The sequence below is a fragment of the Amphibalanus amphitrite genome, unplaced genomic scaffold, assembly GCF_019059575.1.
Source record: "Amphibalanus amphitrite isolate SeventyFive unplaced genomic scaffold, NRLGWU_Aamphi_draft 000640F_arrow, whole genome shotgun sequence".
NCBI lineage: Eukaryota > Metazoa > Arthropoda > Thecostraca > Balanomorpha > Balanidae > Amphibalanus > Amphibalanus amphitrite.
In genome coordinates, this window is record NW_024882134.1 from 58,641 (window position 1) to 86,089 (window position 27,449).

At 49.0% G+C, this 27,449-nt stretch overlaps 4 protein-coding genes across 11 annotated transcripts; 3 read left to right on the forward strand and 1 right to left on the reverse strand.

Moving 5' to 3' along the window:
• The first annotated feature begins 4,585 nt into the window (after positions 1-4,585).
• LOC122363794 (atherin-like) lies at positions 4,586-6,728 on the forward strand. Its single transcript, XM_043333447.1, has 2 exons — positions 4,586-4,665; positions 5,060-6,728. The coding sequence occupies exon 2, from the start codon at positions 5,072-5,074 to the stop codon at positions 6,026-6,028; it is 957 nt and encodes a 318-aa protein (XP_043189382.1). The 5' UTR covers positions 4,586-4,665; positions 5,060-5,071; the 3' UTR covers positions 6,029-6,728.
• Positions 6,729-7,944: 1,216 nt separating this feature from the next.
• LOC122363795 (mediator of RNA polymerase II transcription subunit 8-like) lies at positions 7,945-14,400 on the forward strand. The gene is made up of 7 exons (XM_043333448.1): positions 7,945-8,129; positions 9,693-9,851; positions 10,253-10,498; positions 10,794-10,947; positions 11,343-11,414; positions 11,816-12,149; positions 13,434-14,400. Exons 1-6 carry the CDS (start codon positions 8,118-8,120, stop codon positions 11,890-11,892), a joined length of 720 nt encoding a protein of 239 aa, XP_043189383.1. The 5' UTR covers positions 7,945-8,117; the 3' UTR covers positions 11,893-12,149; positions 13,434-14,400.
• Positions 14,401-14,649: 249 nt separating this feature from the next.
• Positions 14,650-17,778, forward strand: LOC122363798 (ADP-ribosylation factor-like protein 6-interacting protein 4). 7 transcript variants are annotated; one of them, XM_043333456.1, is made up of 4 exons: positions 14,650-14,683; positions 15,386-15,468; positions 15,842-16,428; positions 16,806-17,778. In XM_043333456.1, the coding sequence occupies exons 3-4, from the start codon at positions 15,851-15,853 to the stop codon at positions 16,936-16,938; spliced, it is 711 nt and encodes a 236-aa protein (XP_043189391.1). In that variant the 5' UTR covers positions 14,650-14,683; positions 15,386-15,468; positions 15,842-15,850; the 3' UTR covers positions 16,939-17,778. The 7 variants fall into 7 exon arrangements, with proteins under 7 accessions (XP_043189391.1, XP_043189387.1, XP_043189393.1 ...); XM_043333452.1 differs by having other exon boundaries at positions 14,665-14,692; XM_043333458.1 differs by having other exon boundaries at positions 14,670-14,692; positions 15,845-16,428.
• Positions 17,779-18,175: 397 nt separating this feature from the next.
• On the reverse strand, positions 18,176-25,640 carry LOC122363797 (stAR-related lipid transfer protein 7, mitochondrial-like). 2 transcript variants are annotated; one of them, XM_043333449.1, is made up of 9 exons: positions 25,562-25,640; positions 25,049-25,327; positions 24,613-24,869; positions 24,342-24,438; positions 23,826-23,982; positions 23,377-23,537; positions 22,987-23,169; positions 22,752-22,836; positions 18,176-19,705 (listed from the first exon to the last, which is right to left on the reverse strand). In XM_043333449.1, the coding sequence occupies exons 2-9, from the start codon at positions 25,319-25,321 to the stop codon at positions 19,476-19,478; spliced, it is 1,443 nt and encodes a 480-aa protein (XP_043189384.1). In that variant the 5' UTR covers positions 25,322-25,327; positions 25,562-25,640; the 3' UTR covers positions 18,176-19,475. The 2 variants fall into 2 exon arrangements, with proteins under 2 accessions (XP_043189384.1, XP_043189385.1); XM_043333450.1 differs by having other exon boundaries at positions 25,049-25,330; positions 25,562-25,590.
• Between the last annotated feature and the right edge of the window lie 1,809 nt (positions 25,641-27,449).

The following is a 27,449-nucleotide window of genomic DNA, read 5'->3' on the forward strand; positions in this document are numbered from 1 at the left end:
ACAACGCCTATTGGCAAGAGAAATGTACCGCCTCTCATGGAAAAATTGTGAAAAGCTGATTGATCCAAATCAAGGTGGTACAAATCACGGGAGAAAATGGTGTTTGTCAATTTTGTGCCACTTTATTAATCACACGGGTTTTGCTCCATGATCTGATATCTCTGGCAATTGAAAATGGCACCGTTGGAAAGAGCATTCCATTCTGTCCAATACTCACTCTTCATTTTTGCATGACGGGCACCAGTATTCTTAAAAATGTAAATGTTCCAAACCATTACATTGCCATTTTTAGCGAAATTCATCGATGGCCCTCAAAAGACTTCACGCCAGTTTTCGAATCATTCTTAAGTAGAACGCATGATAATACGACACGGGCACCTCGATTCGATGGATCTTTTTTGTTTCACTACAAAATGTTTGGCCGTCAAAAAGCAATCGAACGAAATGGATACCAACCAAATCGACACAGACCAACCCAATACCCACGGGTCAAAAATAACCCTTCTTCGCGTTGCGGAGCACGCGGGTAACCCTAGTGACTCTCTAACTGTGGTACTCAGAGGTCAGCATTGTTTCACTCACGGTAACTATGTTTCACTTATAGCTCCTTTTAGCTCAATTGGACTCAACCTTAGTACATACGAAACTAGTTTCAACAAATGTGTAGTGGCGCTGAATAGGTACTCGTAGTTGGAGGCAGGGGTGTAATCTTATATCTCTTTGTGGGAGCAGATGCACCCATAATCCTTAATTATGCCCCCACATTGGTAAAAATGCACCCACAAGTCTTTTACAAGCGTCCTTTCGAGAGCACGATGCCCTTCGCATGCTCTAACGGCGTGCTCCTGACCGTCTCGCGTTCATGGATAATATAGCGTTTTTAATCACTCGGCGCCCTTCTGGGAGAATGGCGCCCTTTTGACAGCATTGCGCCATTCCCATGGTCTAACAGCGCCCTCCTGACCGTCTCGCGCCCTCATGTCTCTGTCCACCGTGCATTCCTCGACTGTTCGGCGCCCTTCTGGCCTCTCAGTGCCCCTGGACCATATAACGTTTTTAATCACTCGGCGCCATTCTTGGAGAATGATAACATTTCCATGGTCTCACGGCGCCCTCGAAACCGTCTGCCGCCCCTCTACATTTTTTTCGACGCCCTTCCGGTCACTTTACATTTTTAACCGTGTATTTGCTTAGTCAGACATGTCACTTGAAGCGCCCTTCGGCTAGCAATGTTATCAAATTCGGCTCCCACATAAAGAATACCTATCCAGTGCGCCCCAAAGCGGCCTGTCGCCCCTACAGCTGGGCATCCACAATCATTTTAGGAAAATTACACCCCTAGTTGGAGGTGCTATCAGTGCTGACTATATGTCAACGGTTCCAGCCAGAGGCAGCGGGCAGTAAGAACTGACAGCAGCGACATTCCAGGCGGGATGAGGTCGGTGAACGGGGCGTGGGAGACGCGGCTGAGAAGAGCTGTCATGGCCGTGGGTTTTGGCGAGCAGCCAGCAAAAGCCACCCGGTCTTTTGGTTCTGGGTCTGGCTTCATTAACCCGCGCCCCACTGGGGTCTGCGTATAACACGCCCTACGGGGGGGGGGGGGGCTATTCATAGCCCCCCTCCTAACTCCGAAACTACTGGGCCGATCGTCAAAATTCAAACGGCGTCTGGTAGCCCCGGAAAAACTGTCGAGCGAAACCTAATTTCATTGACCTCGAGGTCACCAATGACGTCACAGGTCAGGTCAAAGTAAAAATTATTAGCATTTTGGCTTCTTCACGTTTTGGGCTCTGGTCGCCGTCTTACAAGTCAAATCAGGCTCATTTTTGGTTCACACACTCGTGAACAGATGCTCTAGATACTCTGAGGGTACCAAACTTGTACTTTGATTTTCAGGTCAAGGTCAGGTCATCACAGGTCACGAAAATATTATATCATCCGTCGGTCACGTGACACATGTTTTATGGTCCATTTAGGCCAAACATTTCGAATCTGATGTCGTCTGTGTCATTTGAGGTCATTTTGAGTCAAATTTAGCTTAGGTTAGGTCACTTTCAGGTCAAAAAAGGTCAAATTTTGAAGTTAAAATTTTTCAACAAAAAAGGTGTCTTTTGGATGCAGTTTGAGCTCAGGAACACGATGGTGCTATTTATATTGGCGTACGATGTCAAATTCGTGCTGAAAAATTGATTTGAAAAATTAATAATTGTTAATTTTTTGCAATAATACGTATAACTTGGCCATTTTTGAAGATATTTAGCTAAAACTTGCTAGAGTTAGTCATAATAATACGTTCTATCACATATATTCCGGTTTTTTTGAAAAATCAAAACTTGTCTGAAAAAAAAAATGCAAAAATATAAATTTTGAATTTTATTATATAAAATTTTCGAAATTTTTAAAATTGTGAAAATCCGAAAATTGATAGCGCAGTCTATTCTGAGTCCTCTCATGCAAAGAAATTGGATCTAGCTTAAAAACTGAGCTCTTGGGAGCGATTGCCGTGGTTCAATGTTTTGCGTCGAAATCGGCCGAACATGACGTCACTCTGACGTCATTTCCGGCCGATCTATGGTGGGTACGAAATTCAAGTTTTGACACAAGGTGTCAAATTGATGCAGCCGAAGGTACTGAAAGTTTGGCGTCGATACGTCAAGCGGTTTGGAAGTTATTGCAGAAAAACGGGAGGGGGGCTATAAATAGCCCCCCAGTGGGGCGCGGGTTAAACTAACAATGCATTGCATAGGTTCATACCAATGTACTTACATACAAACAAAACTTTATAATCCCTACACACCTACATCGCGTCGGCCGAAATAAGATTGTCATACCTATTGTACCTTTAAGATTGCTCTTCCTATAAGGGTCTTGGCTTTTCATTTAACTGAACGCATGAAACACTAAAGAAGGATCTATAATACATATAATGTTGACATAATTTGCTTCCAATCATGATTCGTATCACCTTTATCTTTACTGAGATTTAGCATTTCACCGTGCATTACCATTCACTTAGCTTGCTTGTTGCGATGAACATTTTTAGGGGATCTGAAGAAAGGCTGCATGAAGGTAAAATTGATTTTAACTTAATTAACCTGTGAACGTGCGATACGAAATTTTTACCTTGCGCTTACAGTGTTGTGAATGACGAATGAGTGATTGCACTATTTAGTTCATTGAAATTACCGATATAAGTTCATATTTCAAATGCACTGCTAACAGTCTACGAATTTTTGCAAGCCAAAATAGTGACACTATGTTTGGAGCCGTTTGAACGTTTATGTGGTTTTTTGTGTGGGGCATTTATGAGCCTCTAAATAATAATGGAATCACAAATCTATAACCAATGAAATAATGAATGGAATATGATTAGGACAACTATAAAGTGTAAATCAATATAGATAAATGATTCAGGAAATATTTGACACATGATCTGTAATAAAGACGCCAGTCTCATGAATTCCATACTTTACATAGACGAAATGGACAATATGCAAGGGCCTTGGGAAGTTTGCAAGGCACAAACTTTCACAAGTAAAAGCTCGCCAAATGGAGAAAATATGTGAATATGTGAGAACGCGAAACAAAACGCAACAAGTTCGTGCAAAGACGCAATAGGTTCGGTCTCAATTCGCTAAGCACCCACTATCCGTCAGCCTGGGAGCTCTCCCATAGTCCCGTTAGCTGGGTTCCTCTCTGATGCTGCGTTGAAGTCTCCCCGGCCGACGGAGGTGAGCGGATGGGGAGGGGGGACGACAGTGGCAGTTGGCGGGCGATCGGCGACATCCTGCCCGCCCTGCAGACTGCTCCTCTCGTGGTGAGGACGTGGCGACAGCTCCGCGGCGGTGGGTGGCCGTCACGCCCCCAAAATACCCACCCGTCGGTCGTTAGTCACTGCTGCGGCGACAAAACGTCCCGCCGACCGGCGCGGGAGGGTCGGGCGCCGCGGCCACGCGCGACGCAGTGTATCGCCCGCGGAGGGAGTCGGAGGGGAGTGCGGAGGGGGCGTGCCGCGAGCCGCCGGCAGGAAGGGTGTCGCAGCGCCCCACCCTTCCCTAGGGGACAGGCAACGTGGGAAACAATGCCTGTTTTGATCATGCCGCAACAAAACAGTGATCAGCCTTCCGCTGTGGCACCGGTCCGATGTCAAGAGCTGGAGAGAGACTGACGCCACCCAGCCGGTCTGAGCTGCCGCGTGGTCCGAGACGGGCACTGCGGGCGGTCACACCGCCAGACGGCACGGACGGCTTACCGGCGGAAAACCGCGCCAAGACGCCGACGTCGGGCACTGACCCTTCCTAGTTTCTTATCAAAACGCACCGGCCGAGCGGCGGCGCACCCGTAAACAACCTGTGTTGGCTGCGGGGCCCCTGACCCCGGCGCTATCGATTCGGGCGTCGGTGGGCCTGTTTACTCCGGCCCGGGGGCGGCGCTCCGCCGGCCGGGCGTGGGACCGTGGGTAAAAAGCTAAAAGTAACTGAAGCGAAGAGAATGCCGCGGCCGGCGCGCTGATTGGCCGAAGGGGTGGAGCGGGCCGGCCCGGCCGCCGGGAGAGGGTTGCCCGGCCGGTGGGGCCGCGCCGGCCGGCAGTGGGGCCGAACGGGGTGACGGAGACGGGACGGCCCAGCAGCGCGCACCGACGCGCCGGAGACCAAGGCGACACAGGTGAGATATAGCACGGAACAGTGATGGCATGTTAGTGCTTATTTATTCTAATACAGTATTCTATTACAATTTATGGCATTTGCTCATTAGTTATAGAGCAACAAAAATGAGAAGCATTATATAAAAAGGCACTGTTTACTTACATAATATTTTTTTTTCTCGATGCAATGGATGCTACATACTGCATACCTAGGTTCTTAAAATTAACAAAAAGAATACAATAATGCCACTGGCTAAAATAATTACACATTCGTGAGCAGTGCCACTAACACAAAAATATCATTTATTTCTCCAGCTTTTATTGAGAGACCCGTTTAAGTAAGTAAATGAGAGCAACGCACTTATGTTGTCCTCGTACGCCTCAGTAAATAATCATTGTGTATGTCCATTTCAGAGGTTGTGCACGATGGCGCTGACGCTGCAGTCGGCGCTGGCCGGCGGCCGGTACTCGGCGCTGCACGGCCGCACCTTCCGGGAGCTCGCCGCCGGCGGACATGGCTCCTTCTCGGCGCTCTCGGCCGCCGACCAGGAGGCGCCCATGGACCTGAGTCGCTCGGCCGCGCGCCGGTCGCCCTCGCCTGATGTCAGCATCACCACGGGTCACAACGCGCTGCTGGACCGGGCGATGGGGCCGCCGCCGGAGCCGGAGCCGCTGGACGAGACGCCGCACGACCTGCGCCTGGTGCGACCCTCGCACAGTATCATCCCGTTTCACAAGCTGCGCAAACACGCCCAGAAGGGATCGCGGGCGCGCCTCAAACGGCAGCGTCTGGAGGAGACGGTCAGCCTGCTGCGGGACCGCGAGGCGGCCGACGAGAAGCCGCCGCCGAGCCGAGCTGACGGCGAGGCCGCCGGTGGGGACGAGGACGGCGAGCCGGCGCCGCTGCCGCCGCCGACGCTGCCGCCGCCGCCGCAGCTGATGCAGCAGATGCTGATGATGCAGCAGCAGCAGCAGACCGACCCTGTGGCGTACCCTTCGCTGCTGTACCTGCAGTACTGCGCCATGATGCAGAGCCTGCAGCTGCAGCAGGCGCTGCGGCACCAGCACGCGGGTAAACTGTCGCCATCGGCGGCGGCGTGCCCGCCCCCGCGGCGGCCCGGCTCCGTCAGCCCGGCCTCGAGTTCGGCCGGTACGCCGCCGGCCACGCCCGGCACGCCCGGTACGTCAAGCTCAGCGGACGAGCCGCCGCAGCGGCGGCGGGCGCCGCGCACGCTGACCGGAAAACACGTGCGCCAGGGCCAGGGCGCCAGTCCGGAGACACTGCGCACACTGCGCCGAGTGCTGCTGGAGAAGGCGCGTCTCAGGGACCTCGGTCTGCTACCGCCGCCCAAACCGAAACCCAAGGGCCGGCGCAGAAAGTAACCCAGTATACAACCTACTGCCTCAATTGAACTCAGTGTCTGACGTCTGTTGCATGTTCGTGGTAAGCCTCGCCGCAGCGCTGAGCCAGCCAGCCAGCCAGCCAGCCGAGCCAGAGCATCAATACGTACACAGGGAGGGGAGGGACGATACGGGTCGCCATCGGGCGCCGCCGACAATTGTTTGCACGCCGGTGTTCACGTATACGGGTACTAAGTGACTGTGCAGCTATGATGTTTCACAAATGTGTTTAGGAGTGCTGCTGAGACATTGCGATATACTTCCGTGTCGCTGTGGCTTAGCTTAAACTCCCGTTGCGGATCTCGTTGGGACTTATTGTCACGAAATGTTATTGTCCAATGTTGACCCGACCTGTCATGGTTGAACCGATTGTTACCAGATAGTGATTTGGAACTTACATTCCATGACAGAGGAGTCACGACTTTGTGTTGCCCCTGTTGTAATGTATGATAACGCGGCATTTGTCACGTTTCGCCCGCCTCAGGGACAATTATCCATGATTTAGTGTTCCTGTGAGCTGTTTTGCGAATGTCTTGGTGTGATTTTTATACATACTTTTGTGTGAACTGTACTAATGGGTAGAGATGACTTTATTCGGTGATACTGTTAAGTGTAGTTTACGCGCTCCATAATTGATGGTGCATGTTTACGTTATGGAACAATACAAGAGCTCCGTCCTTTATCTAGGTACTGCTCACGCGTACGATTACTGTTGCAGCCATGTTGCAGCTTCTTATGGCTTTATTCGGGAAGCGGTTTATTTAGAATCGATACCTATATGGAAAAATCGATTACTGTCGGGGCTTAAATAATATTCACCCTTCGTTGACTATCCACTTCTTGAAGTTACGTTTAACAAATACGAAAACCACACATTCGATTCTGCAACGCGAATCCGACAGTCGATGCAACTTCTTCACGTCAATAACAGGTAGAACAATTCAGACTTCGCAGGCACACGCAGAGGTAACATTCGTTGACCAGTGCCAAAAGTTTCGGCTTGAGATTGCTCCGATGAGGCCCCGAACCGGAACGTCAGTCCTCATGGTGGGCAAATGGAATATGCCGGTCACCCGATCCGATATCGATAAGCCGTTGCCAGTCCAATGTCCGGCGAACTAAGACTATGATTAGACGCTCAAGCATTGGCGAGCGTAATTATAGATAATAGGTGCTGTTCATCTTGAATGTTTGCCATTTTTCTCTTCCTTTCTTATGTCATGTGATGTCATGGTACCAATTTAGCTATAAACGGGAATATGTCATTAGCCGAAACTGGCTCGGCATCACATCCCCGGTCCCCCGGCCCCATAATAGCCGTAGTTCAGAAGAGGTCAAACCACGTCGAGTCGACGTCATTCTTACCTTACCACTACGTGCATTGTTGCATCGCTTGAAGTTGCATCAACTGTAACGCGTCTGTGACGAGAACCGAGGCCGAGTCGCCGACTACCGAAGCGCGAGCACCAAGTATTGTATTCTTGTTCATAGATGGCATTAGTTGAGTACGCCTGATATTAGACTGTGCCGCAGCTCTGGTGTAGGCAGGTCAAGCTAGTCTTCGCATTCTTGTTTAGCTGGTGTGAGCAGATTTTGTTATATTTATTTCGTTCTATGAAGTTATAGTACCGTGAGCTTCGTTTGTAACAGTATGTTTCACATCCTAAGCTACCTTCCAAAAGAATACATATTTTTCATCAAGATGATAGACAGGCAAATTTTAAATTACTAACAGCATTTTAATCAGACGTAGACATAAAATACGCAAGAGTTTCACAAACGATGACCGAGCTTACTGTTCGATATTTTTTGCTGTTACTGCTTACTTCTGTGTTGTTATAGCAACGACTACAAAGAGCCAATGAAAATCCTGTATAAGATAAAGACAAGCAGCTAGCCTGGGCTAATTCTTAAAATTGAACGGGAAAGGCTCATGATGAAATTTGCTTGTTGTTGAGTTGGTAGATGCATGACGGCTGCGTTGGAATGATATGCTAATTTCTGTTATTTTCCAAGCAAATCAAAATAGGAGCATTGGCAGCTGTTAACAAACCAATCCAAGCTTAAGAAAATGAGTATGCAGGTGGGTTTTAAACAAATGGTTGCATGAGTATGAGGAAGATTTATATCTTTTTTATTTTTCAATACAAGTTTACTTGAAGGTAAAAAGGTGCCCTATTTGCAAATATGTAATTAAGTGGGATGTATTTGATGGATAAAATAGATAAGACGACCTCATTTGACCCATTATTCCCAGGCTCCACTACACGATTTTCTGTGTGATATTGAGATTACGCAAGAATGTCAATGTAATGCCCTTGGTGATGCTAAATAATGTTTGTCTAGTGCAAATAGATGCGCTGAGCCACACTGCGTAAATCACATTATTGAATGTCATTCAATATTGCTCACACATTATCACATTATCTAAAAAAAAGTTCAGAATTCTGAACTTTTTTGTAGACGCTACATTGCAATACCACCCGACTGGAAAAAATGCCTCCACTACGCTGAAGTTCTCGGCGGAGGTGATGCGCCGAAATTTCGACGCAAGGGTTTATGCGCCGAAATTATTTTACCAAGCCATGCTTCATGCGCCGAAAATTTTCAAGGCTTACTGATGGTTGCAGGCTGTAGCCACGCACTTTTCGTCGAGGGGGGCTGGCGTGTGTGTGTGGCTGTCTTCCAGTGGCTACTGTACAAGTACAGACGGTTGTTGGCACGGTCGACGGGATCGGGCAGACAATAGACATCAGCAGGCCATGCGGGACCGAGCACCAGCGTTCGCTATCACAAAATCTCCTGACTCACAAACTCACTGGCATGTTCCATAACGTAACCTTTATTTTGTTGCCCGGCTCTGATCAGCAGTAGTGCCCAGCCGGTGACTGACGCCTGACGGGGCCTTCAACAGGCGTGGTGCAAGCACGGCCGATGGGATCGGGCAGATACCAGGCCACGCGGGACCGATTGCCAGCGTCCGCTCGCAAACCACACGCCGAAAATACAGAAATCACAACGGTCAATACGCACACGATAGCATACGTTATCTGAACTAGGGAATCCGACAATCCATAACCTCACTCTCGATCGGTGAACTGTTCCCGCCGTGGGAGAGTCACAATCAGGTTCACTGAACATGACTTAAATACCCTGAGACGAACACGAGACAAGATAAGTGATATTTAAGATGTTTAACTCCCGAAGACATTTAATCCTCGCCAGCCGAGGGGGGGTTGGTGCCACCCCCCTGACGGTTTTTTTCGCGATTTACGCCGAAGTACGCCGAAAATTTCGGCGCAAGCCGTCGATTTACGCCGAAGTACGCCGAAAATTTTCGGCGCAAACGCCCAACTACGCTCGAGTTCTCGACGAAAGCGTGCATTTTTTTCCAGTCGGGCAATACCACAATACATAAAAATATTCAGTAGTTTTTTTTTGTGTTCTATTTTAAGAGGGTTCAGTTCTTTTTACTGGACCACCAGGTTTTCAAATAAGTTTGTAACAGCTCATACCTGTAGTTGCTAAAGTTATTTTTTAGCACATTCACACTACTCACAATGCAGATGCATATGCAAATGAATCTTTGTATCCAGAAACTCATGCCTTGTGATTATGTGATTATGATACTGATTGTGGTGGACAGAGGGAAGAGAAGGCACTGGATGCTGCTCTGGATGCCTTCTCACAGCGGCTCAACGATCTGAAGCAGTCCATTGGGCAAACACTGCAGAAACTGGAGGCAGGTCATGAGCACATGAGCTGGCCATCTCTGCTGGACAGCTTTGCACTACTTTCTGGTCAGGTGAGCAGTCATCACTAGTCAACGTGCAGGCTTGCAGGCTAGGTAGCTGGCTCTAACCAACTGATGACTTGTGCAAGGTAACATGTGTCATTGTCAATGTATAGAGAAGTAAATGTGCTGAGCCAATGTGATTGCACCTTGATGGAAAACAACTGGATTGCATGACATTCCAAAACAAATATGTTACATAATTTATCAACCAAAGGATCAATATAGGGGGTATTTGTTTTATTCTTCAATACTCATGCCAAAAACAAGTGTCTGACTAGAATGCCCCTAAATATGGATGATTATTAGCATGAAGAGTTCCTATGCCAGAATAGTTGAGTGCATTCAGTTTTCTTTAATTAGTCACTATCTAACAACTACACACTCAGCTCACAACCCTCACTCATCACCAGCTGAACAACCTGCTGCGCGTGCTGAAGAACGAGAAGACGCCGCTGCTGCGGAACCGCGTGACGCTGCCGCTGCTGCTGTCGCCCGAGCGTGACGAGCAGCTGGTGCGGCTCACCGAGGGCCGCGTGCCGGCCTTCGCGCACGACCTGGTGCCGCACTACCTGCGCACCAAGCATGACCCCATGGTCGAGGAGCGGCTCCAGATGGTCGAGAGCAAGGCCGCCTCGATCAGCGCCGACGCCGCCCAGGTGAGCTCGCCAGTTCCGAGTTCGTTCACCTTAGGCTTCCGGCACCCTGTCTCAGTATGTGATCGGTCTTACTGCCGGAGTGCCAGAGTAATGCCGGTGTTACGTTGTTTGTCGGGGATGGGGAGGGAGTGAAGGGGGGGGGGAGGGGTCAGTGCTGGGAATAGTTTGTGAAATGGAGACGTGTTTAATGCTTCTTCGTGAAATACATAGTAGCTGTGTGAGGACATGTTTCGAAATGCTATCGATATGTCCACATCTCGTAAGATGCACGTAATATCTTGCTGGTGTTTGGCAGAAACAAGTGACGGCGATGAACAAGGTAGTGAACAACCTGTTGGACACGATCCAGCAGTCCCGCGAGGACTGGGAGAGCGAGTCGGCACGCGCGCAGCTGAGCCAGACCTCCTCGGTGGCAGACACGCAGCAGTTGATCGCCGCCATCGGCACCGGTCAGTGGGCGGGCTCGCTCCGGGTATGGTGCCGTCATACTACCAGCTGCTGACTGCCCGCAAATGAAGGGCTCGCCGCACCCCGTGCTGCCCTCTGTCCTCATACAGGGACCGTTAACAGCCACTGGACCTGGTGTCCTCTGTCGACCGACCCTGACCGTCCCGTCGTTTGGTCTCCGAATGTTGTTGCTGCACTCTGACGCCTCTTATCGTTTTTTCCCCTTAAAGCTGCTTCATTCACCGACCTAAACCATCATGCTGTCCAGTGTTCAGTGGCTAGTTTGAGGTATTCAAATCAATTCATGTCCAAGACACTGCTAGTGCTCATTTCCGCGCCGTTGCCCGGCATCACTGGCTTGTAAGCTATAACCGCGTGGTTTCTACTCTGCCAATAGGAAAGGGTCTGAAGAGCGGCCCGTCCGCCCGGCAGGCTCCAGCCCCTATGCCCGCGCCAGCTCCTGTTCAGAGTAAGTGGTTGCCAGACTCTTGGCCAGACCCCTCCCCAAATGACAAACGTGTTACGTAGCTAGTACTTTGTTGTGTGCGGGATCGGCAGTTTTAGGTGGTCATGTTTTTGGCGTTTTTCTGCTGCGGTCTGTGTGTCGTGTGTTTTATGTATCGTCTATTGCTTTTTTACAGTGAAGGGCTAGCGCAAATTTTGCCCATGCGTTTCGGTACATCGGCTCATATCGCCGCATGCTTTGCAATGTGTAATTGGCTGAAGAGTGATTAATTATCGATCAATGGTATATACACCTTAGGCTTAAACCGTCGAATATCAACAACTCAGAACGTGCGATTCGCTGACCGCTCAACGTCTCTACGTGATAATGCATCGAATCACTGACGAGTGTCCGTTGCGTTTCAGTGCCGCAAGTGAACAAAGCTCCGAGCTCCATCAAAACTAACATCAAGGCCAACATACAGACGCACCCGTACAAATAGACAGCTGGAGATAACCGTGTCACGGCTCGGACTAGGTCCCGTAGTCGGTGACTGAGCTGACCTGACTAGCTGATCCGGTCCACTTTGGGCAGTTCCATGGTGCAAAGCTCTGTGAGTGGAGCCGTGCGGACGGTGTTCCGGATAAGGAACCCATTTTTCGCGTTTCCTTCACTCGTGTGTACAGCCTGGTCGGCAGACGGCAGTCTCAGTCGTATTTCAACTGAAGGTCAGGACATGTCGGCATGGACCTTGTACGAGGGGGTATCGAAAAGTTCTGATCATCACCATGAATTAGATGTGATAGAAATTTGATTTTTTTACATGATGTTCATTACTCCTTTACAAGTCACCACACACGACCGCAAACTTATTGCATCGTTTCTTGAGATGCCTCAGGCGGTCATTGTAGGACCTTCGCCTTGTCCCGTAAATCACTGCTCCACCTCATCAATGACGTCATTTCTGGCCTTTAATCACCGGCCATACTGTGGATTCTTCATCTCCTGTAACAATCAAGAGTCAGTTAATACCCAGTCAGGTGAATTTCTTAGATGCGGTAGGATTTAATGTCCACATCATGTTGATTCTTAAATCGCAGCTCAGGACGAATGGGCGGGGGCGCTGTCGGTGCGGATAAAACATCTTTCTTGGGCTTTTTTGCGGCGATTCTGCTTGAGGCCATCTCGCAACTTCTTCAAAAGTGTGCAGTAGTGCTTGCTTATCATTATCCGACCATCATCAAGACAGTCGGTAATGACTATCCTACGCCAGATCCAGAACACTGATAGCATTGACTTTCCATATCGGCTTCTGCATCTTCGCCTTTTATGAAGAACAGATGTGCCGTGCTTAAACTTCTTGATCATCTTTTTGTCTCTGGATCATACACATAGACCCAGCATTCGTTACAAGTCATTAAATGATCGAAGATGTCTTCAATTTCCTAAAAAAACCTAGTTTTCATTTCGAAAGGCCAAGACGCATTTTTCTCTTGAACAAAGTAGATACACGAACTTCTAAGCGGGCTGACTCCTTTATCGTCTGTCGTTCTTCGCCGATAATATTTTCAGGCGCTGCCAGCATTGAGACCTTTCTGTTGCACAATCATCTGAAAGGTCACACGACGATCTGTAAGGATGAGGTCCTCCACTTCCTTCACAGTCACCACCTTGTCAGTCACTGGTAGTCACTCACTTCTTGACTCCCCTGCAAGGGTAATGCAACCAAGTTGAAAATTATTTCTTCATTTTCGGTAAGTACATTAGATGGGCTTCCCCAGCTATTAACTAATTTCACTTTCTTGATGTATTTTCTCAGTGTGATACCGTTTCAAATGCATTAGTTGGATGACGGTTCGGTCCTCAATGGGCCCAATACTCATCTTTTTTACTTCTAAGTCTCTCCTACATAAGATAAAACCACTTCTCAGGATTCTCTTTGCGGGAACATTGTTCTTAAGAACCAAATATAATACCAACCAAAAATCATCAAAATCGGTCTATATCTTCTATGTGATGATCAGAACTTTTCGATACCCCCTCGTAATTAACCAACCGCCACGCATTTTGAAGTGAACACTGTCTGGTGGTAAACTAAGGTCTACTGTGCATTTGTTTCAATGTAGTATATTCAGTAAATGCTGAGTGGGAATTGGCTAGATGCCTGCTCATTTCTCTTGTCCGTTCAGCTAAGCTGGCACAAGTATGTTTTTTTTCATTCGTTGATTAAAGGGACCCTCCCACCTTCAAAAAAGTTTATGAATTGGCATGAAAGTGATGTCGCTCGGTTCAGAAAGAGCGAAAACGAATATCTACCAAATTTCACCGAAATATATTCACCGGTTTTCCAGATATTAGACATTTACTTTTGTTTCCTTTTTGGGATCTCCGCTGTTCCTAGCGACTTTATTTGGAAGCAATAGTTTGGCAGCTGAAAGTGCGGCACTTGTTGCGCGCAAAACGGCATATACCACCGCGTGCTACAAAACGTTTTAGTCAAACATTTAAAAATCGTTAGATATCTGCGCTGACGTCACACATTCAGAGGGGTATTCCTATGCATTAGCCCCTCTGAATCAAAATGCTGCAATTTTGAAATTCAATATTTCCGATTTAAGGCATTTCTCGATGTTGTGAGTGCCGAAACCGGTAATTGTGAGCCAGGGACCCCATTTTGGCTATCTCAACTCAAATCTAATGTTAAGGTGGGAGGGTCCCTTTAATATCTCGTATCTTGCGACAATTCACTACCATCCAGCTGTCCCATGACCGGATTCATCGGCTATCTGACGTAATTTTTTATGCATCGTCATCTCCTTAGGTACTAGCGATGACTTTCTCAGAGAACCTCTCGCGGCTCGTAGTAGCGTTATATTGCTCTCCATTCGGAAGTGTTGGGCGCCGTGTTTAGGCTCGTATAAACTAGCGTGGCGAGCTGATGCCGATGATGTCAAGCGTCGAGTGAATACCTATGGTTGAGGATTGATGAATAAATAAATGGGCTCCATCGTCTCCTTTGTAATGAATTGACTGGTTTTGGTTGGATTATAAATGTTTCGGTATTATTTATCCCTGTTAAGCCGGAATCGACAAGACTAGGGACGGAGTCATTGCGCACATTGCATTATTGCTATGACCGCAAACGGAGCAGGATTACTTTCGAACGAAGGACCCGACAAGATTCCTTTACTACGGACCCGAAATCCTTTATTTTCCCTTCGTATGGTGCCTTGTTTACATATGGAAGCTTCAGCTTCGCGCTGCTTTCGTGGCGCTTGATTTCCGGCGGCGCGGTAAATTGAGTAGGCAGGGTGAAAACTTATTTTATGCGTGTTTTGAATTTTTCTCGGCAATCAGCCTAAATTTATTGACATTTTTGAATGCAAGTGATTATATTCGGAAAGTTATGTGCCTTCGATATCAGTTCTGAGGCTTAATTGCACCAGCATTAGTTGTGATTTGTGTGTCTCTTCATGACTCGGCTTACTTAAATTCATGCAGAATAACCACAGTTACAATTTACTGAATGCCTTTGAAGTGTAAAAAGTAAATAGATAGTATTTTTCATGATTTGCTGACATTAATATGGCAAACACTAGTTCAGACAAAATGTATCGTTGATATTTTTGTTTGGTGATCATTCGCCAACCTTTCCAATTCAAATTCAGTTGGGGACCCTGTTTTTCATTTGTCACAAATTAAGTGATTTAGTGAAGCAGGTATGATCGAACCCTAATTGCTCCAGTAAATTTTCTGCTTTGAAGGCTTGTGAAACACTGAATAGATATGCATTTACAATATGGGTGAATGTGAACTTATGGCTTCTATTAAATTGAAAGTATCCAGCGGTCAGTACACTTCATTTATCAGGCGTGAGCCCTATTTATTTTGTAATAAAAGAAACATATCATTTGATGTTTACCACATACTTGAAATGAATGTTGATGAGCTCAGAGTTCAGAGTTCTGGGTGATATTGGTGATATTTTTTTTTAGATTCACTTCACATTTCACAAGAACTTAATGTCCACTCTTTTTTGTGACTGGTGGCTGGGGAGATTGTAAACCTGCAGTAAAAGGTGCGTATCAGTGGATAACACTGTTCAAAACACCCTCACTCAGTACTTTTAGGCTCCAACCTGAAGTGGCTTTGTTTGTTTCTGGCTCCATCAACTACAGAAAGTCCTTCATGTTTCACCACCTTAGCTACAGGAGGAGCATATACTTGCCAACATGTAACAATGCCTATGCAAACACATGTTAATTTAGCAGAGCTCTCTTTTTTATAAATATTTGTTATTAATAGAAATATCCCCAACTTATATTGGTAAACATGGATGCTAAATGGGATTTGACATGATGACTTTGACACACTAAGCGAACTTGCAATTACATCTTACATTTGTTGATAACATTATCTCACCCTTCTTTCTCAATGTTTCTGTTTTTCAGCAGTAAACCATGGGCTCAGTGAAGAAGAAGGCCTCCAAGGCATGCTCGGAGTCGGACTCGGACGATCGCCGCGGGCGGGCTCGATCGGGCAGCAGCAGCCGCTCCCAGGGCAGGCCACCGCATAAGACCAAATGCAAACGGCGGAAGAGCGGGCGCAGCAGCAGCAGCAGTAGCAGCTCGTCGGAGCGCCGCCCCGCCATCAAAAAGTTATCCCTCCCGCCGATCAAACGGAAACGGCGAGAGCGCAGCAGCAGTAGCAGCAGTAGCAGAAGTAGCAGTAGCAGCAGCAGTAGCAGCAGCAGTACTAGCGAGGAAGAGCGGAGACGGAAGGCGGAAAAGAAGCGTGCAAAGAAGGAGAAGAAGCGTCGGAAGAAGGCGAAGAAGAAGCTGAAGAAGCAGCTGAAGCGGGAGGCTCGGGCGGCCCAGTCGGCCGCGGCGGGCGCCCGGTCCGACGGGGAGGCCGAGATCGGGCCGCCGCTGCCGGACGCCGGCGTCGGCCAGGCCATGAAGCCCATGACCAAGGAGGAGTGGGACAAGCAGCGGAACGAGCTGCGCCGCGTCGTCGACCCGGAGACGGGCCGCAGCCGGTGGGTGCTCGCCGCTCGGCCGGCCGGCCACTCACGCCGCCGCAGGCCAATGAGGAACGTTTGCATCTCGGTGCCAGTTTACTGTGTTTCTGTCCAATTTTATTGTTAACTGTTTGACGGGCTTATTTTTACCCGTTTCGGCTTTAAGTCGGTTTCTGATTGCCATCTAATGCTTAACCAGTGCGTTATAATTTCAATTCAAGCTTACTGGTTAATCATGCATGACAAGATAAACGTGACCTGGCACCTCTTAACGACCTTATTGAGTATTTTCATACATTTTTAATTCTTCCAGCCGTGGTGTATGTGTTATAAGTAAGCTAATGTGCGGGCTGTCTCTGATCGGTGACCAATCACGCTCTGATACATTTTGGCAGGCTGATCCGCGGACGGGGAGAGATCGTGGAGGAAGTCGTCAGCCAGCGGCGCCACCAGCAAATCAACAAGCAGGCGACGCTGAACGACGGCGCCCAATTCCAGAAGGAGATCGCCCGGCGACTAGTCAATTAATCTCATCGCCGGCGCGGTGGGTAACTATTTATGGGACGCGGTGCTCGGTCGGTCAGTTGGTCCCAGATCCAGACCTGGCCGCCTGACTGGCCCCTAGCACCATTCTGCTTTGCTTGAAACTGCCGGTGTGGATTGTGGTGTTTTCTTTAGTGTGCTTAACTTATGAATAGTGAAAAGTTCGTCATTGTTTTGTCTCGTTCCCGAGGGGAAATGGTTTGGTAACTTTTCACCCAGTCTGTACTTATCTATCCTAATGTATTGAAATCTGATGATGGCTGTGGCACCAGAATTGCGAGATTCTGACCATTGTTGTGTTTGTTCTAAGGGTTGATTTTGATGTCTCTTCTGACACCTTGTAGGGTACTGGATGTTTGCATATTTCACAATCACACTTCTGCAAATAACGTAACCATGAGTTTCACGGCTGATTCCCGTGCATAATACTTCAGGACAGTTCAGTTACGACTGTGATGCATTGTAGGTATTTGAGTCTGAACGCGAGGGAACTGTAGACACGGACCCTGCTTGTTTTATAAGCAGGCTTTACGAGCATATTTGCACGCCGTTCTAGCTCCTGATGCCTTCTGCGCCATTTCGGTGGCTGGCATGTCGAACCCCGTCAGTTTCCATGATTCTGTCTATTACAATGACTATCTTCCAGTTGCATCCAGCGGAATCGTCTGCTTCAGTGATGCGATTGGTAGTCGAGGGACGATTCCGTTCAGTAGATGAGGTCTGTCGACTGTTGTAGCACGTATCTGTCGGGCTTGACTGGCGACCGGATCTGCTGTATTTATGTGTCAACCACAATAAATGACAGAGCAAGCCAGCAATACGTGCTATTCGCCTTTTGGGAAAACGGAATATTGGCTTGTCGTGTATCGAAGGATGGCATCATACAGCTTTTGCTACCACGCTGTTGCGTAGTTGATGCATGACACTGTCCCGGATCGATATTGTATAGATTAATATCACCGTAACTCGCCGACTACGGGCGCACTTGTCGAAATGTCGAAATAATGTGGATTGCTACGATTCACCTCAGTACATAGCTCGGAGCTCATCGCATGCGGGCATGTATGTACATACGTGAAGCTGGGTCTAAGCAGTTACGTTTTGTGATCTGATCAATCAATCTGGCAGTCTAAGCTTGTGCGACACCCTTGCAGCATCGCTGGAGTTTCAGCGTTCGTGTTACGCTCCACCGACACCTAAATGGGCGATTTTTATAAACAAGTTGGCGTTTCAAATATATATTCCAAAACGTGCCACGTTCTAATAACTGGCAAGAAGTTGCACTGTGGCCCGGATTACATTTAAAATGAACACTCCTGGTGACTGCAATTCATATCGCTACGCCGTAATGTGAGTCTGTAGCACACGTATGAGGGCACCGACCGGGCCAATTCACAGCTGCAGATACGGACGCACACACACGTCACTCTAGTCCCTACACTCGGCCGTGAACGGCGGCGCGACGGTCAATGGACCAGCCATCGCTGCCGCCGGTTCGCGACCTCACACGGTCATTGCATTCCGTCTGTTACAAACGTTAGACGCCAGCAACATGGATGACTGATCAACCCACTCGTTCTGACGGCACTGACTCGGTTCTTCCGAATGAAGTCTTCACGGCGCTACCGCCGCTGAGCAAAAAATATGTCAGTGGGGGGCGGCTAACTGAGACTGGCTAAATGGTATCACAATGTGGGCAGGCCACGGGCCGAGAGCCGCGGAGGTATTAGCCATACAGTCGCATTGACTTGTGTCTGAGGTCCAAACACTCCCAGGCTAGGAGCGCTTTGTTATCTGATGTAGGAACTGCCGACGGCCAGGGCGTTCACAGTTTACTTCGCTTGACTCACTGACTTGACTGCGCAACAACGCGACTATGTAGGATGACTGGAGAAACATTCGAAAACTCCTGACACGCGTACACGACAAACCACATCATACGACTGACTACAGCCAAGCGAGAACTCCTAAACTGATAACAAAACGCTCACGCACACTGTCAGGAGTTAGTACGCAATCGCAGCTACTCAGAAACACCAGTCACAGCTGGAAAAGATCAAAAGCCATTCATACTTCACATGCTTACGATTGCAGATACATACTTCAGATGCATCGCCCCATAACAAACAGACGTTGGTCATACATGATACACCTTCTGATTACATCTCACGGATAACCATCCAAGCCAAGCTCAGAGCTGCGATGATAATGGTCAAATCTCACATAGTGAGTTCGATAACATTGGTATATGCTGATACGGTACAATGGGTCTTGTTTTCTGATCGATCCGTATTGTGTGGGTAACAAGTCAGATCTTGTCGGTTGCTCAGACGCCGGGTCACACCGCACCCACGGGTTCTGCGGGTTCACTACGGCCACGAAGGGCCGTCGTGCTGCTCAGGCCGCTTCAGGATCCAACCCACCTCAGTTTCAGCTCTCTCAGGGCCCGGCTAGGCTCGGCTCTCGCTGTCTCACGACTCGGTCCGGCCCGCCCCCTCAGCCTGTTCCCGTTCCTGTCGCTGTCAGGCGGCCCCCACCGGTACAAAGTCGGCTCGGGCGCTGTAGGAGGTGAACTCGGCCCGGCCGGTGGCCGCCCGCTGCTGCTGTGGAGGCGGGGCGGCGGCGCTGGCGGCCGGGCCCTCGGAGGGCGGTCTCTCTAGGAACTGCAGGGGTACCGTCACCTGGCCAGAGACCATCTGACGGTGTACCGTCCGCGCGGCGTCCGCCACACGCTCCAGGAAATTCGGCAGCCCTGGCGAGCGGAAAGCCCACATCACTCAATCAGATAAAACAGCAACTAAAGGTCACAGGTAACCAAACAAATAATGCAAACATCTCATCACTGCAAAGTAGATCATTGAATCCCTCATCAAATCTAGTGAACTATAAGCGTTCTGTCAGAGCGCTGTCAGGGAGGTTATGACGCACGATGGGTAAAAAACTGGCAAACAGCCATAAATGTCGCACGTCCGGCTGGCCCCGATCCGAGCGGCTGTCGTCAACAGAGTGACAGGATCGACCTGTTGGGCAGCCTCACAATAGCACGTGCCGCGGCGGCAGTCTCCTGCCGCTGCGGGGACACGGTCTGTAATTGTTAAGTTTTGCTACTTTAGCCTGAGAAGTGTTTTCTTTTATCATGTGTATTGTGTGCATCGTGTACCCCGTGCCGGCGCTGCACTGTAGGCCGGCAGCCCGAAAAAGCGCTGGAAATTCCCCCAAACTGACTGTCCGCAATATGAACAAAATAGGTATCATTTAATCCCAAATTGATCGAAGAATACGATTCCGATGCCATTTTTGCCCTAAGGTCGAAATTGAGGTGGTCAGTTGTCACCAAACACAAGACTATTTAGACTCGCTAGTGGCCACCACATTTGCCGATTTTAATGCTAATCTTTAGTTGATATTTATTAGTTGACCAGTTGTCGTTTTGAACGCAATTTTCTGTCAGACTAGTTCAGGGCACTGTTGTTCACTGTACCAACAACATTCTTACATATTGCATCGCTTTTCTGCAAGATAAGCTAGCTTTTTGCAAGCAGCTGCAAGACCTAAATAAAAATCATATCTAAATTTTTAAATAGACTTCTATAAAAACGTTATTTCGAGCAGCTAAAAATAAACATCTTATACTAGCCGCTGATTACTCATCTTTCGTTCCATATAGGTGCTTTGCTGCTTTTCCCTGCTACTTTTCGAGATATGCGCCAGTAAACCACATGATGTAGGGGCAATTGTCACCTCGCCGCTCTACTGAATGCCCGGCGCTCTTTATAGCGCTGGAAGTTGTGAAAAACTAACGCTTATAATCTGAATAAAATATATGTCCCTGAGCTCAGAATTGATCAACGCACACAATGCTGTCAAAATATTTGGGCCAAACTAAAAAATTCAGTCATTATTAACCCCCAAACACAAGTAAGTAATAATCAACAACAACTTGCTCTTAAGTTAGACTTTTTGAGAAATGTTATTTCGAGCCGCTAAAAATGACCGTGCCATACAAACCAGTAATCATCTTTAAGTCATGCCCTACTCGCAATTTTTGCTAATGCCTGCTACTCTTCGAGGTCACGTGACATCACCATTAAAAGTAAATGGGGAGATAAGGAAACTGTTGTTTTTGCGCATGGATTGATCTCAAACTATCTCAAGCACACGAAATCGTGATTTCATGCACTCCTTGCAAGATCCGATGCTTTACTTTTGCATTTTTGACCTTCCGTGACGTCATTTATGACGTCACTACGGTCATAGGAGTTTCTTGTTAATAACTCATGATCAAATTGAGCCAGCGACTCGGGAAAGCCACCACTGGACTCGGGAAGACCTCTTGAATCGAATGATATGCAATACGACCTCATTCGACTAAGTTCGTGGCCTGATGGGCTCTGACCTGACCTTGACTCGAGGTCAGCACCTTAAGTTGACCTCACCCGAACAAAAAGTATACCATTCGACGCGCCTGAGCCAGGCAAACACGATGGTGCCAAAATCGCTGCTCTGCGGCCATTTTATGCGAAATTATTAACCAAAAACCAAACCCTACCTTGGGCTTTTTGACTTCACCTCAGAGGTTACCGGTTGACATGGGACCTTAAAATCGGGTATCAATCGTTCCGTCTTGAAACGGCGCACACGCTTGCTTTTTCCGCGAGACTCTAGCTCCATTAGGGGCGAAACGGCGAAAAGGGGTCGTACCAACCCTCCCCCTCGGCCGGCCGAGGGGGTGGGGGGTCCGACAATAGGTCCGGCGAGGGTTAAGCAGCCCCACTTCGTTTTTAGCATGTTTGCTTGTCGCTGAGATCAACAACTTAATCACAAATAATTTCTAGCACTTTTCCGGGCCCCCGGCCCAGTGTGCGCTGGGCTCGCCAGCCGGCCGCCGAGCAGAGCCGCCGCGCCGCTCTGCGGCACAGCCTGCGTTCAGGGGCACGCGTGCCTCGGGATTGGCCGGTTGAATCACGTGGTTCGAGCTGTAGTCGAGTTAGGTCGCGGCGGTGCGCGGGGAATTGGGCTCCAGCATTGGACGCGGCCGGGTGCGTCGCTGGATCGCAGTGGAAGGATCGGTCTGCCCGGCCGTTTCAGAAACTCAGATCCACAGATTCATGTATAAACGGGTGTCTGAAAATCGGTAGTCGGTCTGCCTGGCTGTTTACCGGGGTAAGGAGGCTCGTTTATACGTGCGTCTGCAAAATTAAGGGATCGGTTTGATCTGCCGGTCTCTGTGACAGATTTGGACCCAACGCACAACTTAACCATTTCACTTTGTACCCGACATCATGTCGGCTTGAAGGGCGGTATTTTTGGGGTAGTCCTCGAGCATATCTTCTCGGGATTCATTTGTCATATAGGTTAAGGGTAGAGCCGGCACTGCGGCCGTTGCTCCGCTGGCGATTGGTGGCTCTAGAGTCTCTGACAGTGGGCGTTGTTTTCTGGTGAGTGATCTGGTTTGTCTGGTTTTCTAGTTGCTAAAATAAATCCTCCTGGTGTATCTATACACTCTTTAACTTGGAATTGTAACAGTAATAGTTATCGGTGATACAGATGGATGGACAGTCCAGCCAAAGGAAGGGGCACCACACACTGGAAGCAGCTTATCAGTGGTTTAGGAAGTTGAGGCAACTCAACATTGGTTCGGGGTAAGCGGGTAGTGTGGTTACTGATAATTGGTGGCGGAGTTGGGGTGTGCAGTGGCAGTCGACCGTATGGACCGTCGTAGTGCGTAGGCAGGTAGGTCGTAGGGCGTGCGTGGTAGTGCGGGGTGTATTTAATTATAGGTTTAACTCTGAACTCACCCGTGGCGGCCACGTAGTTGGTGATGACCGGCGGCAGGTACGTGCCCGGATCGTCAAAGTACGTCAGACCAAAGTCCATTCCCGGCTGAAACAGACAATGTCGCTAAGTTGAGCAGAAACTGGATAACAAATTAATCAACATGTAATACACCGGTACCGCACGTCGAAATCATACCACACAAAGACCGTCAACGACCCCTCATCCACGAAAGCCCAGACCTGTCCGCAGGCTCACCTGATCGAAGTTGGTGTGTGGTCGTATGACCATGACCGACCAGTAGTTGTTGACGCGCACCACGCCGGGCCGCTCGGGACAGTCGTCACGGGCGGCGCAGCGCGATACGATGGTCATCTGGCGCGCTCGACGGTCCACGTGGTACGAGCGGTCGAACACGTAGTCCCGGTTCTGGAACATGGTCTGAGGACGGGCCGAAAGCTTGTCAGAAGGCAACAGAGTACTTACATGATTGATCACATCACCGAGGTTACAACAGCAAAGCGTGCTGACGGAATTCGCGTGATAATTTCATTCCTTGTGTCCAAAAAATCCCCGTCAAGCAAGCGTGTCTAGACGAGTACGGCATCTTTTCGGTTCCGCCCACCGGTTCCAATGGCCGCCACTCACCGGAAACTTGACCTGCCAGTAGATGACGTCGCCGTCGTCGCCCGGTTTCGGGTCGACCACGCGCAGCTCCATCACGCTCGGGTCCCACTGGGTGCGGTACTCTGTGTTCAGCTGCACCTCGAAGAACGACTCGGCCGTCACATCGTCATAGGTACCGTACACTGCCGGAGCGGGAGGCACACCCGGTCAATCACACTGCCGTGTCAAATCGGCGAGGGATGTGCGCACCAGGCCATCGCCATCATATTATATAAGTAATGCACACATGACGTAACGAGTTCTGCTCGGAGTCCGGGTTCGGGGTTATGCATCGGTAACAATAAAAATGGGGCTGTGGTGAAAAACTACGCAGCCGTAACAAGCACTCTAGGCCGGGCGGGTATGTCCACCCACAAGTAGCAGCACTGCCCAATCCGCCCGGCCTACCACCCATCGGCCGCTCCCCGCACCTTTGTACGAGTAGAGGTGGTCTTGTTGACCGTGACGCTGACGCCACACCACCACGTGATTACGCTCAATGAACGGCTCCCAGGTGGCGTCCGGACCCCGGTTCACCGCCGCCGTCGGTCCGCCGTTGGCGCAGGCGCAGTAGGCGATCTTCTCCACCTGTCTCCGCGGGACGAGCGGCGGTTAGGCACGGGTCAGAGCCATTAACCTCTATAATACCTACTAGGTAGGTATTGTACTTACAGAGGTCAATGGTCAGAGCTCATAGCGATTGTGTGCTTTAAAGTAATTGGGGTGATTTTTGTGTCTGTTTCCAAACTACAATTCTCCCCGAATAGAATGTTATGCTTAAGTAATGCAGTGCCCCCCCCCCAAAAAAAAATTAAGGAAGACGCTTTTCAACGCAAAATGGACAACGAACGATCGCAGAAAATAAGTTTCATTTGGAGTAATATCACGGATTTTTACATAAATAGCAAAAGCACATACCCCTTAGCCGAGAGATCATAAGTTCTCACCTGTCTGTCAAGCACCTGACGTTTTCCGCACTCGGGGCAAATGATGCTTTCTTTGCAAAGTTTTGCAAAACGCTCGAACTCGCCCTCGTAACCGTGCCTGAAAACGGTGAATGTCCACTAAGTAGCACAAAAAAGTAGTACGAAGCATGTGGATTTCCATTTTTCATTGACAGGCAGAATGAACGCTTAGTATTGATAACAAAAATATCCAGGCTAAAATGGCCAATTCAAACGCTGAGCAATACTGGGTCAACCGCCCTTCCCTTCTCACCGTGCCGGAGGCGGCGGCTGATCCGCATCCTCGGTATCACCGTCAGCTCCTCCCGTCTCCTGTTCCTGCTCCGCCTCCTTCTCCGTCTCCGCCTTCTGCCCGTCGGCCGGCGGTGGGGACGGCGTGGCCTCAGTCCCGACCACCAGCGCGGCGCTCAGCAGCAGCCGGCGGCCCTGAGCGGCCAGCAGCCGGCGTACCGCGCGTAGCATCTCCCGCAGCGCCTCGCGGCTGTACAGACCCGAGTAGAGCTCGAACAGCTACCGGCAGCGTCACGTCGTCACCCGCTACAGCTGTTAGCGGAACAGAATCAAACTCGACATATGAACATAGCACTAACGCACATATGAAGCGTTTTATGCACAGGTTGAAGCCAGTCAAGTTCTTTCCTTGTCTATTTACTCGAGGGTGATACCGTGTTTCGATCGCCGCAACTGACCTGCATGGTACGCCGAGTTCTGTAGATGATGACGAACTCGCACTGGATGACGGAGAGCCGCAGCAGGGCGCGCGACTGCTGGCGCAGCATGGCCAGCAGCCGGCGGTGCAGCGACAGCACCTGCTGGGCGGCCGCCGCGCTGCTGACCAGCGGCTGGCTGCGGCCGGCGGCCGTCTGACTCAGCGGCGGCTGCAGCCGGCCGGCGGCGGCACGCGCCACCGGCGACGCAGAGGCGGTCGCCGCCGCCCGTCCGCCCTTCAGCAGGGCCAGCATCCTGACCTGCTGAGAGGAGACACCATTCAATGCACAACTTTTCATTGCATAAAAAGGCTCGTTGCTTATAGAATTTAAATAGGATAAATATAGATAGAGAAAAAATGGATAGATATGGTGGATAACATGAGATTTGGTTGTGAGCATCTAGGTAAGCAACAACAAAAAGAGCCAAGAAAAGTGATGTTCAAACCCTTACTAAAAATGGGCACAAACATATTTTGGTAGTGAAAATCTAACCTGTTTAGTAGCAAGATAAAAAAGTCAATTATTTCCTGGTACACTCCATTGTCTCCTATACATCATTTTTCTTTTTAAACAGCACATCAGCAGTCAGTAGAGAAGTTCTACACACTTAAGTCTTAACAGTAGGTAGGGGCTCTGGTATTAACTGGATAATTCGCCAGCTGACGCCGTATGGTGGCGCTAGTGGAGCAGCACCATATGACGTCAGCAGAAAACACCGTGAGCAGCTATGAAATGGGAGCGAGCACCACGGAAATATCGAAAGGTGATGGACATGTACTGACTCTGGCCATTCAAGTACCACCAGTACCATACAAAAACCATATAATATCATCAAGACTGATTCTGGAATCAATTCGTTCGGGTATTTAAAACACATAAAAAATGTTTGTTACCAAATTCTGAAACAGTATAAGGATATTCTTGTTCCTTACTTTTACCTTGTGGAGTACTTTTACAATACCTTTTACTTGCTTTCTAGTATGCCCATCACTATCTCAGAATCTGGATTGCAACGCTGTAGGAAAACTTTTTTTTCATTTGTCATTTCTTCCACTTTTGAGCAGTGATAATTTATTTGGTTTTATACATTAAATAATGAATACGGCTCTTAACTTTTTAGGGATCTGCAATGGCCCAGAGAGCAAAATCAGATATTTTCTAGAAACTTGAGGCCACTATTTTCTTATATGCTAGATAATATACAAATATTTACATGTAAAGAATGATACGGGTTTATAATTCTGCAGAAATATAAATTCAAAGTATTCAAAAATTTTAAGGACCGTTTTAAAATCTTCCATAATGACTTCTTTCAATACAAGGTGGAAGCAATTTCAGTTAACAATAAAGCAGCACATGGCAGTACCTTGAGGCGCGCTGGCAGTTGCTCCAGGTGGCGCTCGGCACACCCCGCCAGATGGCGAGCCGGTCTCGAGGTCGCGGGTTGCAGACACTTTGTCAAGGCGGCGGTTCACGGCCCCGAGCTGCGGGGCGCTGCGCTGCCATGCACTGCTGCATGGTTGAGCTGCGATGATCCATAGCCAATCGGCACCTGCAGGCGGCAACTGCAATTCGATCTTCGAGATGTTCTCTGTTCCCCGACTTTCCCTTTTCGTTGTACCGGGTGAAGTGAATATTCTTTGAATATTCTTCTGACAGTCAGTCTTTAGTCCTACATTATGTTGTCAATCAGATTAAATTAGTTCAAAAACCGTCGTAGTCTGTCTCATTCGCAGTCTACATCTCCACATGCGCACCCATACATGCTCAAAAGTTTCACTACGTATGTACACTGCAGTGTACCCTGATGAAAAATGTTTTGCTGAAATCAGAGACACATCCCAAGGTAGGCCATAGTGTCCATGGACATATATTTAAGTCAAAACAGATGAAACAGATAAACACAATTCCAATCATCAAGTCAACCAGCATCGACAATCTGCACATAAGTTCTAAACCTATTGCAAGACTACTTTGTATTCCAACTTTGTATTGCAGAAGGGTGGAAGCTGCATGGAATTATGCGACAAGTTCAGCGTGCATCCACGCTCGAAAGAGCAGGGTTAATTGTAACAATGTCAATACCATAACAATAACGTAATTGTAGGTGTTGTGATTCGGTTGTCTCTTGTCTGTGCTGGCCATTGCGCGGGCGGTCCAGCGGCGGAACTCGGCTTCGCCGCCGTGGCGCGCTGGCAGTTGCTTCTTCTTCTGCATCCCACCGCCAACCCGCTCAGGGGGGCGGCGGGTCGAGCGGCGGCTCGGCCCGCCCAACATCCTCGATGAAGGTGACGACCTTCGTCGCCGGGCCGCCGAGGACGTTGACCAGGCGAGGGTCGACACCCCAGCGGCGGCGGCGGGCCGCCTCATAGGCCGGACA